The sequence below is a fragment of the Sycon ciliatum genome, chromosome 4 (genome assembly GCF_964019385.1).
Source record: "Sycon ciliatum chromosome 4, ocSycCili1.1, whole genome shotgun sequence".
In the NCBI taxonomy this organism is placed as follows: Eukaryota; Metazoa; Porifera; class Calcarea; order Leucosolenida; family Sycettidae; genus Sycon; species Sycon ciliatum.
Genome location: NC_088646.1, coordinates 27743230 through 27758903, shown reverse-complemented (window position 1 = coordinate 27758903; position 15674 = coordinate 27743230). Strand labels below are relative to the sequence as shown.

At 49.6% G+C, this 15674-nt stretch overlaps 1 protein-coding gene across 2 annotated transcripts in view; it reads left to right on the top strand.

The window, feature by feature from the left end:
* LOC135815417 (solute carrier family 15 member 2-like) overlaps positions 1–15529 on the top strand; it is a 29694-nt gene extending 14165 nt beyond the window's left edge. For both annotated transcript variants that reach the window (XM_065328711.1, XM_065328710.1), the window contains exons 21-25: positions 482–530; positions 12396–12470; positions 12982–13113; positions 13868–13975; positions 14648–15529. In XM_065328711.1, coding sequence (XP_065184783.1) covers positions 482–530; positions 12396–12470; positions 12982–13113; positions 13868–13975; positions 14648–14821 — 538 coding nt within the window. In that variant the 3' untranslated portion in view covers positions 14822–15529. The remainder of the gene's footprint in view (positions 1–481; positions 531–12395; positions 12471–12981; positions 13114–13867; positions 13976–14647) is intronic.
* The last annotated feature ends 145 nt before the right edge of the window (positions 15530–15674 follow it).

Below are 15674 nucleotides of genomic sequence, written 5' to 3'. Positions count from 1 at the left end.
GCTGTGTGTGCGTGTGTGTGTGTGTGTGTCTCTCTCATTGCACCATCTCTTTCTTATCCATCCTATCATTGAAGTGTGTCGTCTTGGACATGTGTTACGTGCGGAGTGTGTCGTCTTGGACATGTGTTACGTACGGAGTGTGTCGTCTTGGACATGTGTTACGTACGGAGTGAAAGTAAGCACTGCGTAGGAAAAAGGAAGTTGGAGAGCTACTCAAAGTACTAGCCTGCCATCTTGATATGCTCCGTTACTGGCATTAGAGTACGATTCTCTTCTACTCTTGTCATAGCCGACGTGTTTGTACTTTAGTATGATGATGGTGTGTGTGTGTGTGTGCGTGCGTGTGTGTGTGCGTGCGTGTGTGTGCGCGCGTGCACGTGTGTGTGTATGTGTGTGTGCGTCGATGTGTGTGCATGCATTTCTGCATATGTGGTTGTGTGTACATCTTTTCTTTGTGTACGTGCTGGGTGTGTGTTTGCAGATCCTGGGAAATACGTGTATACGATGCAGAGAACAATAACTCCCTCTTTGTAAGTTTGAAATGAATGAATAATTTTTGAGGAGAAAGAAAACAAATTATCGCGATGAAAGTAGCAAGCGGCGTACCAACGACAAGGACCATTGCATTTTTTCTAATGAATATATCGGAGTTGGTGTCGGAGCATCGGCCGAAAAATCGACGGTCTGGACGAAAAAGCAGAAAGGATTAGTGGCATGAGACTTGCGAGGTGGTTGATATATTCATGCCCAATCTTATAGGCATCGTCCAGTTTTATGGACACGGAACCGACTGTTTGGATCACACCAGGGATCCGGAGTTGCATAAACCCTCCCTGGGTCACACATAATATGTACATTGCAAGCTCGAGAAGTGACATTCGGTCAAAAATGGTATGTTTTTGGACGCGTGAGTTTGGTCGAGTGCAAAGGTCACAGTTTCCTGTGCAAGCTAGCACTTGTAACTAGACTCTGTAGGGAGGTGCGACTCTGTGCAAATAAATGATAGTTGCGTACGTGCTGCGCTGTACCAAGGTGTCTGCCATCCAAGCTCTGAAGTCACCGACCAACGTGCCCGAGTTACGCCGTGCGCTGGGCATGTTCACGTTTCTGTCGAAGTTTGTGCCAGATATGGCCAATGTCAGTGCCCCGCTCCGTGCTCTCCTGAAGGCCGACACCGCCTGGCAGTGGGACACCCAGCAAGAAACTGCCTTCTGTCGCCTCAAGGAACTCGCTACTACTGCTCCCTGCTTGGCACTGTTCTCGCCCGACCAGCCCGTCCGTATTAGTGCTGATGCCAGTAGCTACGGACTGGGTGCTGTCCTCCTGCAGCCTGATGGCTCCCGCTGGCGCCCTGTTGCCTATGCGTCCCGCTCTCTATCTCCTACCGAGCAGCGCTATGCCCAGATTGAGAAAGAGTGTCTCGCCATCGTTTGGGCATGCGAGCATTTCCACCACTACATCTACGGCGGTCCTCAGTTCACAGTCGAGACTGACCACAAGCCTCTCGTGCCTCTCATCAACTCCGCTGATCTCGCCCGCTCTCCTCTGCGATGCCAGAGACTCCTGATGCGACTGATGAGGTACAACCCAACCGCTATCCACGTGCCCGGCAAGTCACTCGTCATTGCCGACACCCTATCCCGTGCTCCGCAAGAGTCCTCGCCTACTAGTGATCTTGCTGATGAAGTACAGCTGCATGTGTCTGCCGTCACATCGCATTGCTCCACCGACCCGCTCTTGGTCGACGTTCGGAACGCGACCAACGCTGATGCCGACATGTGTCGCCTCGGTGCCCTCATCCTCAACGGGTGGCCAGCCAAGCCCACCTCGGTCCCCGCTAGCCTCCGCCCGTACTTCGCTGTTCGCGATGAGCTCTCAACTGCTGATGGTCTCATATTCCGTGGCCAACGTGTCATCATCCCTGCATCCCAGCGCAACGCCACCCTTGCCAGTGCTCACGAGGGTCACCAAGGCGTTGGTAAGTGTCGTGCTCGTGCGCGCGCTGTGATGTGGTGGCCTGGTATGTCTACGGACATTGAGTCGTATGTGATGTCTTGTGCCACCTGTGCCAAGGCCCGTCCTAACCCAGCCGAGCCGCTCATCTCGTCCGAGTTCCCATCTCTTCCATGGTCAAAGATCGCGTGTGATCTGTGTGCAGCCAAAGGATCCACTTACCTAGTTGTTGTCGACTATTTCTCGCGCTACATCGAAGTCAAACAACTTACCACTACTACGTCTGCCGCTGTGATTGCCTCTCTCCACTCCGTGTTTTCTACCCATGGTATTCCACACACGCTAGTGTCTGACAACGGTCCACAATTTGCTAGTGCCAGCTTCCGTGCATTTGCTGCCGAGCTTGGGTTTGCCCATCGCACGTCAAGTCCTCGCTTCGCCCAAAGCAACGGCGCTGCAGAACGTGCCGTTCAGACAGCCAAGCAGCTCATCCTCAAGAATGATGACTTGCCTTCCGCTCTCTTGGCCTACCGGTCTACGCCATTGGCCAACGGTTATTCACCGTCACAGCTGTTGTTTGGCCGCCAAATCCGCTCCCGGCTACCAGGACCCCTCCCTGCTCCAGCCTGGCCCGATTTGACCGCCCTTGCCGACAAGGAAGCATCTTCCAGGTCTCGGCAGGCTGATCGCTACAATGAACGCCACCGTGCTCGACTGCTGCCTGTTCTCGCCCCTGGTGCTCCTGTGTATGTCCCCGATATGGACAAAACTGGACACGTCCAGAACCGCCTGTCCGAACGCTCTTACACGATCGACCTCACTCCTGGGTCATCTGTCCGCCGAAATCGTCGCCACGTGCGTGCGTTGCCATCCACGCCAGCCAAACGCCCTGATCCCTCCCGCTCACCCTCCTCCATTGAGCCCATGTATGAGGTTGAGTATGGTGTTCCGGCTCCTGTGCATGTTGCCCTGCAACTACCAGCTAACTCTACTCTGCCACCTCTTCTGCCTGTGCCGCAGTCTCCTAGAGTTGCTAAGCCTCTGCCACCCGGTCGCAGACCACCATCCAGCCGTGTTCGCCATGCGCCGCAACGCTATGCTGCCAATACCTGAACACAGTAACACTGTTTACTCCATGTGTTCCAGTTGAACTATGACTGTGTTCTTTTCATGTTTTTTTTTCTCTCTATCATTCTGAGTAATGCTCACGTTGGTACCCGCTCCAGAACTGCTATTGTTCCTTTTCCTCTCTCCTTTGCTCCACACTTTCTCGTGTCCCTCCGTTCGCATTTTTTTTCGGGGGGAGATGTACAGTCACCTACCTGTGCCTATATATTTGGCATGGTGCATCCATATGTAATTTGACCCCGCTTCCTATTTCACACCTTCGCGTACGCACATGCACCTCGCATGCACCAGCGGTAACTGTTGCGTGCCTGTGCTGTTTACATGCCTACTCTGTTCCCCGTGTTCTCCACTTCTCCTTCTGTCTTCATCAAGTATACTGTATAGTTTGTAATTCCTACCGGAGTGTGATGGTTGTGTTGGACTGAGAGAGTGTGCATGGGCATTTACCCTTAGTGCTGTTGCAGTAACGCAACACTAGGTGCCAGGTAGATATGGTGATGACAGCATATCACAAGACGAAGGACGGAGAACGCACTGCATTGAAAACAGTGTTCCTGACTGCAGCCGGAGACCGCAGTGTATCCTCCGCCGTGTGATATGCTGTCATGCTCACACCTGGTAAACTATCAAGCAAGGCTTACATATAGCGTCCTGTAGATCTACAAAACTGCACGGTAGATTATGCGTATGGAGAACATACCAGTACGTCCAACTGCAGTAACCTTAGCCAGGTAGATTTACACGTACAGTGCTGATCAATGAAATCCGATCAAGTGAGTCAAGTTTGCGCCCTGCACCTGTGGATATCCCAGTGTTCGCAGGTCTAGGGCCGCACCGCGCCCAGAGCGTACTTGACTCACTCGATTGGATTTTCGTTGATCAGGACTGCACATGTAACAAGCTACGAAGTCATCGCATCCTCATATTGATATCTCTTTTCGAGCTGGCTGGATGAAGGAACCACAGAGTGCACGCCTATGTACTTGTAGGTCTACAAGTGTAGTCATGTCACTACGGACTCGCACGGAGGGCAAAGGAGTCATCTTGGCGATAGGAATACCTGTAGCTGCAGCGGAAGTAGCAGAATTTGAAGAGCTGTTTAATATTTACTACCAACTTCGTAGCCTGCTCAATGATATCTAAAACCTTGTCTGATGTGGTTGTGTCATCATCTTCATCTACACACTTCAGGTGTGCCTCTTCTAGCTTATTGGATGCATCATTCAATTCAACTATTACTTCAGTGCCATCCATCAGTGGAGGAATCTCAAGCCACAACATTCTCTTCCAGTAGTGGCAGTAATGATGATGCCCATTTCAGCCAGATCCTGCAGCGGCAGTGATGCTGGGCAGGACGCTACTATAGACTTGGCAGATCGAGGTAACCGGCTGAGCTCTCGTAAGAGTTTTTCCGGCATGGTGTTCTCACCCACCAACTGCTGCAGCTTACGTAATAGCTGGGTAGGCTTTTTGTCGCCCAACTCCTCATCTGAAATCAGCAGACGTAAACGCTGCTGTTCCGACATCTGTGTACGGTGAAAGGTACGCTTGCGGAGAGCGTCGTATGGCTGGTGAGCTGGAGAATCCAAGATGATATCTCGTACCTCTGCCGCATACTCAGGTGTCAGTGATCCCACCACATACTGATATTTTGTCACCTGGCTGGTGATGCGTCGAGTTGAAAACAGGGATTCTACATGCGCGAACCAAACCTGGGGGTCAGCAGCCCAGTATGGTGGCAGTTTGACGTTTAAAGGGGAAGTTAAGGCAAAAAATTAAAATTTCACCAGTTGTAGTCTTCGGGGTGCTGAGTCGAATGGTCTTGGTCCGAGAAAGCTGAGACGCTCCCTTCCTACTTGAATCCCAATCGAACTCGCGCACTTCCACCGAAACTGGGTGACTGCGCCCTACTAGATGGGGATTTGTATGCAAAATGTCACTAAAAGCGCCGTTTCGTAAAAGCACGGATGACCGCGATTGGCCCATATGTTGTAGTCTTTTGGACGCTGAGTCGACTGGTTTCGGTCCGAAAAGGCTGCGATGCAGCGTTCCTCCTTTATTCCCAATCGAACATGGTTGAACAAGCGGTCACGTGCTCCTGGGTGCCCAAATCACCTGGTCACCAAACCAGCAGGCGACAACTTTCACACCAAGGTTCAACTCGAGTGACAGGACTGCACCCAAGAAAGGTCAAACAGGCTAGTAAGTTGTGCCCTGCAGGCACGGTGACCAAGTGACTGGCGTACGCAGGAGCACGTGACCGCTTGTTCAACCATGTTCGATTGGGAATAAAGGAGGAACGCTGCATCGCAGCCTTTTCGGACCAAAACCAATCGACTCAGCGTCCAAAAGACTACAACATATATGGGCCAATCGCGGTCATCCATGCTTTTATAAGAACGAAATGGCGCTTTTAGTGACATTTTGCATACAAATCCCCATCTAGTGGGGCGCAGTCACCCAGTTTCGGTGGAAGTGCGTTAGTTCGATTGGGATTCAAGTAGGAAGGGAGCGTCTCAGCTTCCTCGGACCACGACCATTCGACTCAGCACCCCGAAGACTACAACTGGTGAAATTTATTTTTTGCCTTAAAAACTCACCGCGGACACCTCACTTTTGGATTTAGGAAACCCCGACACAACACACTTTCTTCAAACAAACAGTTCTATGTTATAAAATTCATTTTCATCTAACTAGTTTCTGCTCTTTAGAGCTTCATCAGGCTGTACCGCCTGCTGCGGTAGTTCCAGCGCCCATACTTCTGGATAGGAGTTGGCCACGACCTGCGCTGCGGACAGGTGTACTCGTTGCGGAGTTTGAGGTATTCATACTCGTAAATACTAAATGCTGAGTGCAGACCAATGAGCGAATGATCGAACACTAGACGGGGTCACCAATAAAGGTGGTGGCCCGGGTTCTGCTGGCCCTTAGGTAGTGCAAACTCGTCATCGGATTTGACCTCATCGTTGTTAGTGGAGGATTCTCTTGGTTGACGCCAGTACGTTTGAAGACGTCGGAGTTGCTTGCATGACTGAGATAGCTTGAGACGAACTTCAGGCGGCATGACTTGCGAGATGGTTCGGCAGCAAGACGAAACTTGAGACTTGAGGTGGCTCGATAGCGGAAGCTATAGTCTGTTTCAAAAAGATTTACAATCAGGTTTGGGTCTTAAAAAGTATGAAGATAAGGGAAATTTGGACAACAAAGTACATAGAATGGCTTGTTAGGACACGGCAAATTGTTCTGTGAAGGTTTCGGAACAATTGGATCAGCCGTTAAGGAGTTAGAATTTCGGCCAGGTTTCCGGCCTTTTCCCATGGTTTACAATTTGCCCAGGAAGCCAGTATCGATTTTTTATCAAAACTCACGATTTATCCTTTCCTTTTTGGCCTTGTGGTTATGAATGCTGTCTGCTGACCATGAAGTTGTGAGTTCAAATCCCAACCTATCCTCAAGTCAAACTTTTTTTCTTCATTGTTTTGGTGATCAAGCTGGTACAAGACAATAAAGATGGCTGCACCAAACGACTTGTTGTTGTTGTTGGAGCTCGCGCTTCCTGCCGAACTGACTGACACTTGACTGGCTCACGCCATGTGAACACACCCACAACACTGCAATGGTGTGAGTGAATATGGAAGTCATCGCGCTGTAGCTTTTTGAGATTTATTGTAGTATTTCAAGATCTTCAAGATCGCCAATTTATTTGAATTTAGCAGTCAACGCCGTCTTCTATCAGCGTTCACAAGCGTCTGCTTTCCTCAAAATGTTGTCGAAATCACACGGATAGCTTTGCCAAGTCATGGCCTTGGGAATGAGTCCGTGTCGATGTCGTTTTCGTCACACGGTGAGTAAATTGCATCGCAGCTCAAAGAAACTATTTTGGTCACAAGACGAATTGGGACCCATGCCGCTCGTCAACATTTACAACATTTTCGTTTCGACATGTCCTCTCTGACTCCATTATCGATACGAAGAAGAACTCGTTTGTTAGAGAGGTTCCGGGGTACGATTTTCCGTGCCAAAATCCGTATGGGCGCTACGGATTTTTTCCAGCCGTGCTCCCACTGCTGTTACAGTGCACATAATCCTGGCCATATTAGCCCGGGTACGAGGACACCGGCCGCATGCACTCTTCCGTACTCAAGGGTCTGAGAATTTTGAAATTTTGAAACTTTCACGTGCATTTTCGATCGCGTTTTCCATCTTCTCGCCTCTCCTGAGCAGCTTCTATGCCACTCAGAAGAACAACGATCGAAGCAACTGAGACATGTACATCTACTGCAGCGACTCCAAAAGGAACTACATCGAAATTCGGAAAAACCAATCTTCCGCGATCTCTTTTCGTTCTTCATGTCAGTTCGTACCACACAGTGGCACACACGTAGATACCTTTTGTGATAGTGATATTCGCCCCCTTCCTTCCCTGTTTCCTGAGTTTTCCGACGACTTCTCTTAGTTTTTGCGTGTTCTTCATTCAGGTGAGGAACCATTCGCGCAAGCCCCGTCGCAATCCGTTCCTAAATTTTTCTAACCGACCCATCGGACAAATTTTGCTTGATTGCTGCAGGAATGGCCACTCACTTGCAAGCCCTGACACTTCTCTGTCGTGTCGGTGGTGTGCGCTTGACTAAATGTAAGCAAACTACACTGTATAGTGTCCGCGAAAATGCGGACGGTCTAAAAAAAGCGTTTGGGATAGACGTCAGCCAAGACAAGCCTGATATCCACCCCACACGCTTCTGCAGTACGTGCAACAAAACTGTCAACAGGGCACTATCCAGTGACAAATACAATCGTTGTGGTGGAGGATGTGCATCCCCTGTGGAGTGGTTACCCCATGATGCTGAGAGTCAGTGTAAGACATGTTCAAGAGTGGAGAAAATCAAAATTGGTGGACGACCCGCAAAGAAAAAACGCACAACTGTACCCCCTGTACGTTCCCAACCAGACACACAATGTACCAGTTCCACACAACCCACGCAGTCATCACAGATTTCTCCAGCTGCATCTGGTATACAGTCCAACACAAGCAGTACAAGCAGCACAATGGTACCAACGCCTGCTGAGAAGCAGCTCCGCCCTGCAAGTATTTCCGCAACAAACGAGTCGCTACAAGGGCAAGATATCGCCAAGTCAGAGTTAATAAGCAGAGCTACACCAAGTTACAAAACAGAGAGAGAACTAAGCCCAGACAGATTTATCATGAATTTCTCTGAGCTGATCTGTAGCATCTGCAAACACATTCTGGACAAATCTGTGCAGGCAAGCTGTTGCGGAAAGAATTTTTGTGTAGATTGCATATGGCATTGGCTGGTCATGCATGCTTCGTGTCCAGTATGCCGCAGTCCACTCCAAGCATCACAGTTGCTGACTCCTAGCCTGACGCTGAAGAACTGTTTAGCCGAAGTGCTTGTCCGTTGTGACAATTATCTTGACTCTTTCAATGGTTGTAGTGTGCATATACCACTAGCCAGTCTTCAGCACCATGGCCAGACATGCACCAATACAGGCAAGCACACCATCACACCTACAACTCCCGTTGGTGACATTCTTCATGCATCACCAAAGAAGTTGCAGGGCAATGTTGCCGAAAAGTTGACAAGCCACCTGGTGCGATCGAAGTCAGACAATGGACTACTTCATCTCAGAAGCCAGGGTCCCTCCCAGATTTGGAAGAAAACGACAGTTGGAACAGTTTCATCTGACGAAGCATCAGAGCGGACACAGCGTCGCAGATCCCTAGAGTTACGCCAAACCGAGCAGCTCGTTTGCGGCAGCAGTGCTAGCAGTATTCAAGCGCAGCAAGCTGCCACTATTCGTCGCATGCCAGAAGAGGAGCGGAGGGCATTGCTGATTGCAGCAGGTGTGTTGCCAAGATCAATAGAAAAAGGCAGCACACTAGCCATGAAGGCTGATCTTCACATGCCCTGGTTTCAGCTCAGGAAGCTCAAGGTCTGGCTGAAGGATTACGGCTTGCATCTTGAGTCTGAAGGTACTATGCGGCAGCAGCTGAATGAACACCTAAAGGTCAACATAGTTGCAGAGGATGTGCCATTTGTGATTGGCAAGACCGCCGAAATAGAGATGAGGCCAATGGTGGCGCTACCTGATCTCGTTGGAACTGTGCACGGCTATCTGGACCAGCTGGACAGCACTGAGCAATTGTTCTGGCATGCTGGTGTCATACCAGAGGACCAGATATGGGTCAAAGTGGGTGGCGACCATGGCGGTGATTCGTTTAAAATGTCTGTGCAAGTTTGCAATGTACGCCATCCTAATTCCATACGGAATATCATTCCATTTGTCGTCTTTGCCGCGAAGGACTCGCCAGCAAACCTTGCCACTGCTCTCCAGCCATTTGCGTCGCAAATCAATCTCCTCAGCAGCACTCTGTGGCATGGAAGATCCGTGAGAGTTCTACTGTTTGGCGACTATGAGTTTCAAACTCAGCAGTATGGACTCTCCGGATCAAGTGCAGTGCATCCTTGCCTTCACTGCGAGGCCACAAAGACCGAGTTCCAACAGCCTGGTGCCACGTCCAACTGTCGGTCACTAGCTTCACTTGAGACATGCCACTCAGCGTTTGTTGCAGCGGGAGCTCGTCTGCCCGATGCCAAAAGATTTAAGAACTGCATCCGTCCCGTCATTCTGCCCATACCCATTGAAGATGCAATCATCCCAGTCCTCCACCTTGACTTGGGCATCTTCAAGTGGATTTTTGAGGCGCTGGTGAAGGACTGTCAGACACTGGACATGTCCCTGGCTGCATCTGGGCCTGCCACACCTGCTGACAGCCAGCAGTTCTCGACCATTGTGGCCAAACACCAAAAGTTGCGGGAGAAGCAGGATGAGCTGATTGCTGTTAACGCCTCTGCCCAGCAGTTGAGGAATCAGCTTGATTGGCTGGCATTGCACAGCAACACGCTACTCCCAGCGCAGATCCAGGCAGCAGCTGGGGTGATCCAAGTCCAGTGTGCCCAGCAGGCAGCATCCAGGTCATCTCTGGAGGAGGAGACTAGCAGTCTTGTCGAGGAGATCCAGCGGATCACGGGCACCATCAGTGGCCCATGCGAGCAGTCCCTAGACAAGGTATTGCAGCGCAACAACATCTGTCGCCAACGGTACCATGGAGGAAGCTTCATCGGCAACCATGTTCACCACGCTTTGCAGAGCACCGTCATTGAGCAATTGGCTTCAGCACCGCTGGCAGTCATACAAGAGGACGGACGCACCGCCTCTGCCAGTGTTCTGTCGGATGCCACTGATGTTTGCAGCCGATACATGGCTCTTATGGAGCAGTTCGCTGCATGCAGGCGACGTTACTCGTCTTGCAAGAAGATGACACCTGAAGATTTGGCGGCCTTCAAATCCGACGTCAGGACGTTCATGGGCACTGCTCGTGCTGAAATTGTGAGACGAAAGCTTGGCCACATTACGCCGAAGCTACACCTCCTGGAGGCACATGTACCAGCCTCAATGGATACGTTCGGCGTTGGTCTCGGACTCCTTGCTGAGCAAGGAGGTGAAAGCATCCATGCGGAATTCAACTCTCTGGAAAAGCGTCACGGCGGGATCGTCAACAACTTGGAGCGCCTGAAAGTCACAGTCAGGCAGCACCTCTCATCTACGCTACCGCATTTAGCTTCTCTGCTCCCAGAACGATCTACTCGAAAGCGAAGACGCAAGGAGTGAGAGAGTAAGAGATAACTGCATACTTTTTTGAAGTAGTATTTTCAAACAAAAGGTTTCGAAAGGCATTTCCGTTTTCTGATTTTTGCTTTGCTTTTGCATTGCATGCGTGCACGCGTGGGTACGTCATACTCGATTGTTATGCCAACCGCGCTGCAGCGTGCACGTGACGAAATGGCGGCCATCTTACTCAGTGGCCAGCCCGTAACAGCAGTGCTCCATACGATTTCTCGGCACGAGAATCCGTGTGGACTGGCTTTCATACGAACCATGTTTCGTATGGAGATTTTGCGTCATCGGGTGCAGAAAGATTTTTCGCGTACAAATTTGGTACGAGAAACATCGATTTTTCGCGGGAAGTTTTGATTTCGGTACAAATTTTCAAAATAAAAAGGCATAGCGCGGGAATGTGACGTGTTTGCGATCGTAACCTAGACAATGACGGCAAACACATAAGTTCCGTACCCCGGAACTTTTCACTGCTCGAAAACGACGTATAAAAAATCCGTAGAGCCTCCACGGATTTTGGCACGAAAAATCGTACTCCGGAACCTCCCTAATGTAAACCAGACGACAGACGTACATGACTGTATCAACGTGAGTGAGTTGTCATTTTTCCTGCTTTCGCGCGGAATATTTCTTCGAGTTCACACAGTGAGTTTTCCCAGGCAGCGCTCGAGTGCTCAGAGTCAGAGTCATACGGTAAGACGCCAAACTCCGCGGGCGATCGCCAGGATTGCAAATCTTTTTGAAACGGACTGTAGAGATAAACCAAACAATGAAAATAAGGTTTGGCACCACGTTACCAAGTTTTGAGTTTTGGACAGAAAAAGAGTGGCAGGTGGCCGACTTTCCTAAGGGAAACCAGCAAAAAAAAAAAAAAAAAAGGTCAGATCGCGTCAGAGTGCAAGGATCGGATTCGAGTCCACAGGGTCTTGGATACAATCCGAAACCTGCGGAACTCCTCCCGGTCCAGAGTATGAAGCAAATTTCGAAGTACACTCTCAACTTAGCCGACCAATGTTTCCATGATGTCTATTGACTTTTGTTCAATAATATGTCCCTGTTTTGTTAATGTACGACCTCGCATCCGTTTGACTTCGACAAGTCCCTTGTGGAGAGGGAAACCAAATCCAATCTTGAGACAATAATTACGGTTCACCATAGTAGTCAGAGCATGGAAAGGTTAGACTGGAGAGGGAGAGAGGGGGGGGGGGGGGGTGGTTGGGGGTGATAGAGAGATGGAAGAGGGAGAGGTGGAGGTGGAGGTAGAGATGAAAGAGATAGGGAGGGGCACTAGCCACAGATTACCCCACGTCTGGTTAGTATTGTGTCCTGTTGTCGGAGTTATTTTGTTTGTCAGTATCGAGCCAGGTGGGCATACTTCTTGAGTTGTTTGTTCACTCCTCAAGAAGCCATCTTATCAATTCGTTTATTTGTATGTCTTTGTTCTTGCAGTTGTCAGCAACACTGAACTATTCACAGGCCTTTGTGTGAACTGACACTGCCGAGTGTCGGTCAGTGGTGCTGAGAACTGCGATAGTATTCCAATGAGTTAAAGCTGCTAGAAGCATTTTCTATTCCCTCAACCTACACTGTATGAATGTTCTTTGTTCTTGTTTCAGAATTCCACGTATGGCTTTGAGAATGGTGCCATGTACACCATCATGCTTCGTCCTCCACCGGATGGTGATGTCTTGGTGGGTGGTAGACACGATGAGTGCTGCTGCTGCTGCTGCTTCTCTCTGAGCTGGCTGATGGTTGCGTTGCCATGTGAAGTCTTCTTTTTCAGTCAAACACTAAATGCAGCTACAGTGCCAGTGCCAGTGCCAGTGTTCTGTGTGAAGTACAGGCCTGGCCAGAGAAATCCAATCTCATGAATAAAGTAGCCCCGCGCTCAAGTGAGCAGAGTGGTCTGGTGTGTGTGATGCTAGGGCCGTGTAGCCCTCGGCGCTATTGCATTCATGAGGTCGGATTTCTCCAGCCAGGACTGTAGTATATGGGACCATGCAAACTTGTACTCTTTCAAGTACTGTGCATCCGCAAATCCAAGACCCTGTCTTATTTTTCTTCAAGGCAGTTTGAGAGTGCTCAAATCCGGGCCTGGTTCACTGTTTTGGCGATGTGTTTTTTAACTTTTTTTTTAACTCAAATCCTGTGTGGCTTGTTTTGTCTGTGCGATTACTTGTGTGTTTGTGTTGTGCTCATCAGCCCAGCGTTGCCCCGCTGGTGAACGTGGACCCGGCCAGTGTGCACATCCTCTGGCAGGTACCGCAGTACGCTGTGCTGACAGCCGGTGAGATCATGTTCTCCATCACTGGTCTCGAGTTCGCCTACTCACAGGTAAGGATCGGTTTAGAAAGGACGCACATCATGTGTACACGCTTAGGCAAGGAACTATGGATACTATCCGGCATCAGCTAGCCAAGACTTGACAATCCTGAAGAAATACGGAGAATTAGAGAAGCAGTGGTTTTGAACATTCACTGTGGATTGAATTCGGAAGCGTGCAGTGCCATTAGTGCACAGTCATGTTGGTCGCATGCGTACTCACGGCTGCATAGCCAGCACGCTGGAGTCGCTTGACCTCCGGCTGGATTTCCATGTCCACGACAGTCTGGGGTCATCTGTTTGTTCCTCCTCCCCCCCCCCCCCCCTTCTTCGCATTCATACTCTAGTCTGCAAATCTCTACCTGAAAGGACTTGTAGTGATGTGTAGCACGCTTGGGCAGACCGGGTTATCTGCGATGCCGCATGTGATCCTGGAGTAGACACTACTCCCTGCATGACTGTGTTGGTGTCTGCCATTGCTAAAAGCCGCACCTGTACTGGTCATACAGTCTGCACTGCATCCTCTTACAGTGAAACATCGGTGTCAGTACCCTCAATACTAGTATTGTACAATGGAACATTAATACTATTTTGAGGACCCTGCATTATACCATACATGTAGCAGTTATTTGACCTTAGAAACACAGTACCTTGTCCACAAAGTACTGACTCTTGTGACTCTTTTTCTGAAGTTTCACTGTACATTCCTCTGTGTACTGCGTGGCATTAACGGTATCGTTGCATACATGTGTGTGTGTGTTTACAGGCACCAAAGAGTATGAAGTCAGTCATGCAGGCCGTCTGGCTGTTGACTGTCGCCTTTGGCAACCTGGTGGTGGTCATCGTTGCCGAAGCCGAGATATTTCACAATCAGGTACGCGAGTTGACTTGCCTGCCACCGGCATCAAGTTTATGCCAGCATATCGACACACACACACACGCACACAAACACACACACACACACACACACACACACACACACACACACCATGTACCATGTATACGCCCGTCACAAGAGAAGCACACCAATCTGCAAATGCACTGGATGTGCACCCACAGATTTTCTCTTTATAGCAACGATAGCGGATCTGATTCTGATTGAAACAGATCAAGACAAGCGCCAGGTAACTGTCTAATCCACACAACTGGCGAAGCCACACACACACACACACACACACACACACACACACACACACACACACACACACACACACACACACACACACACACACACACACACACACACACACACACACATACACACACACACACACACACACACACACACACACACACACACACACCTGTACACACACACACACACACACACACACACACACACACACACACACACACACACACACACACCTGTACACACACACACCTGTACACACACACATGCACACACACACCTGTACACACACACACTTATTATGTAGAGTTTTGCGTGTTCTCGTCTCACTGGATTGCAACTGGAGCGCTAATAAAAGGTAGATTGACTTATGGCATATGGAATATGGATTTCGCTTTTTTTTATGTGCCTCAGATCCACGAGTTCTTCTTCTTTGCCGGAATGACAGTTGTCGTGACCATCATCTTCATCCTGATGTCCATTCGCTATACGTATGTCGAGCGACAAGACGGCTCGGAGGGCCCGAGTACTGAGCGTGCAGAGCGTTACACTCTGCTCGATGAAGACAAGGCTTCACAGTCATCCTAGAGCGTGGGGTGGGGTACACAAGGCCTCACAGTCATCCTAGTGCGTGGGGTACACACCACCACCAAATCGCCTGCTACCCGGGCACTCGTACGTTGTGCATGTGTGCAATAACGCGCCGTGCACCTCGTGTCCAATCAATATTGCGAGCAGCAGCCACACTACATATTTATCTATTGTATGGCTGGCCTGCAATGCATGTGTGTGTGCGTGCGTGCCTGGCTGCATAACAATGCTTTTCCAATGCACCTTGTATGTCCTGAGGTGTCGTCCTTTGATGCTTTTCATTGCATTTCTTTCTTTTTTGACTTTGAATCGATTTCATATTGTTTTTTTCCCCCAAGGCACACTGTGCTTTGGCTCAACAAAACAAATCATTCATGCAGGGCAGTCAGCCATGTTGTGGGGAATAGAAGGAAACCAAGACCACATTACTAGTTCAGCTGCACTGTTGTAGATGCCGCCTTGTACGACTACTGCTTTAGTAATTTTATGACATGAGCAGATCTTTTTTATCGGCGTCGTTATATATTTTCATTTTTATGCTGTCTTACCGGTTTTGTCTGATCTTGGCTAGCATTCTTGCATGTCAACATTCTCTGCCGTGACTCCCTGCGGTGCCGCCATGCAAGGCACTGCTCGGTGTACCCCCTTAGTGAGCAGTCTCATTATATAATAAGAAGCCTGTTTGAATACAAGCCTGATTTCCAAGATGCACCGTCAGCACATAAATAAGCCTTTTAGTGTTGACGTGCATGGTTTGAATACAAGCCCTCTTTGAGTAGAACTTGTCTGTAGAAGCCTAGCACTGGCATCGGCTTCCACAAGGCCCCCCAGGTTTTCTAGCCAACATTGC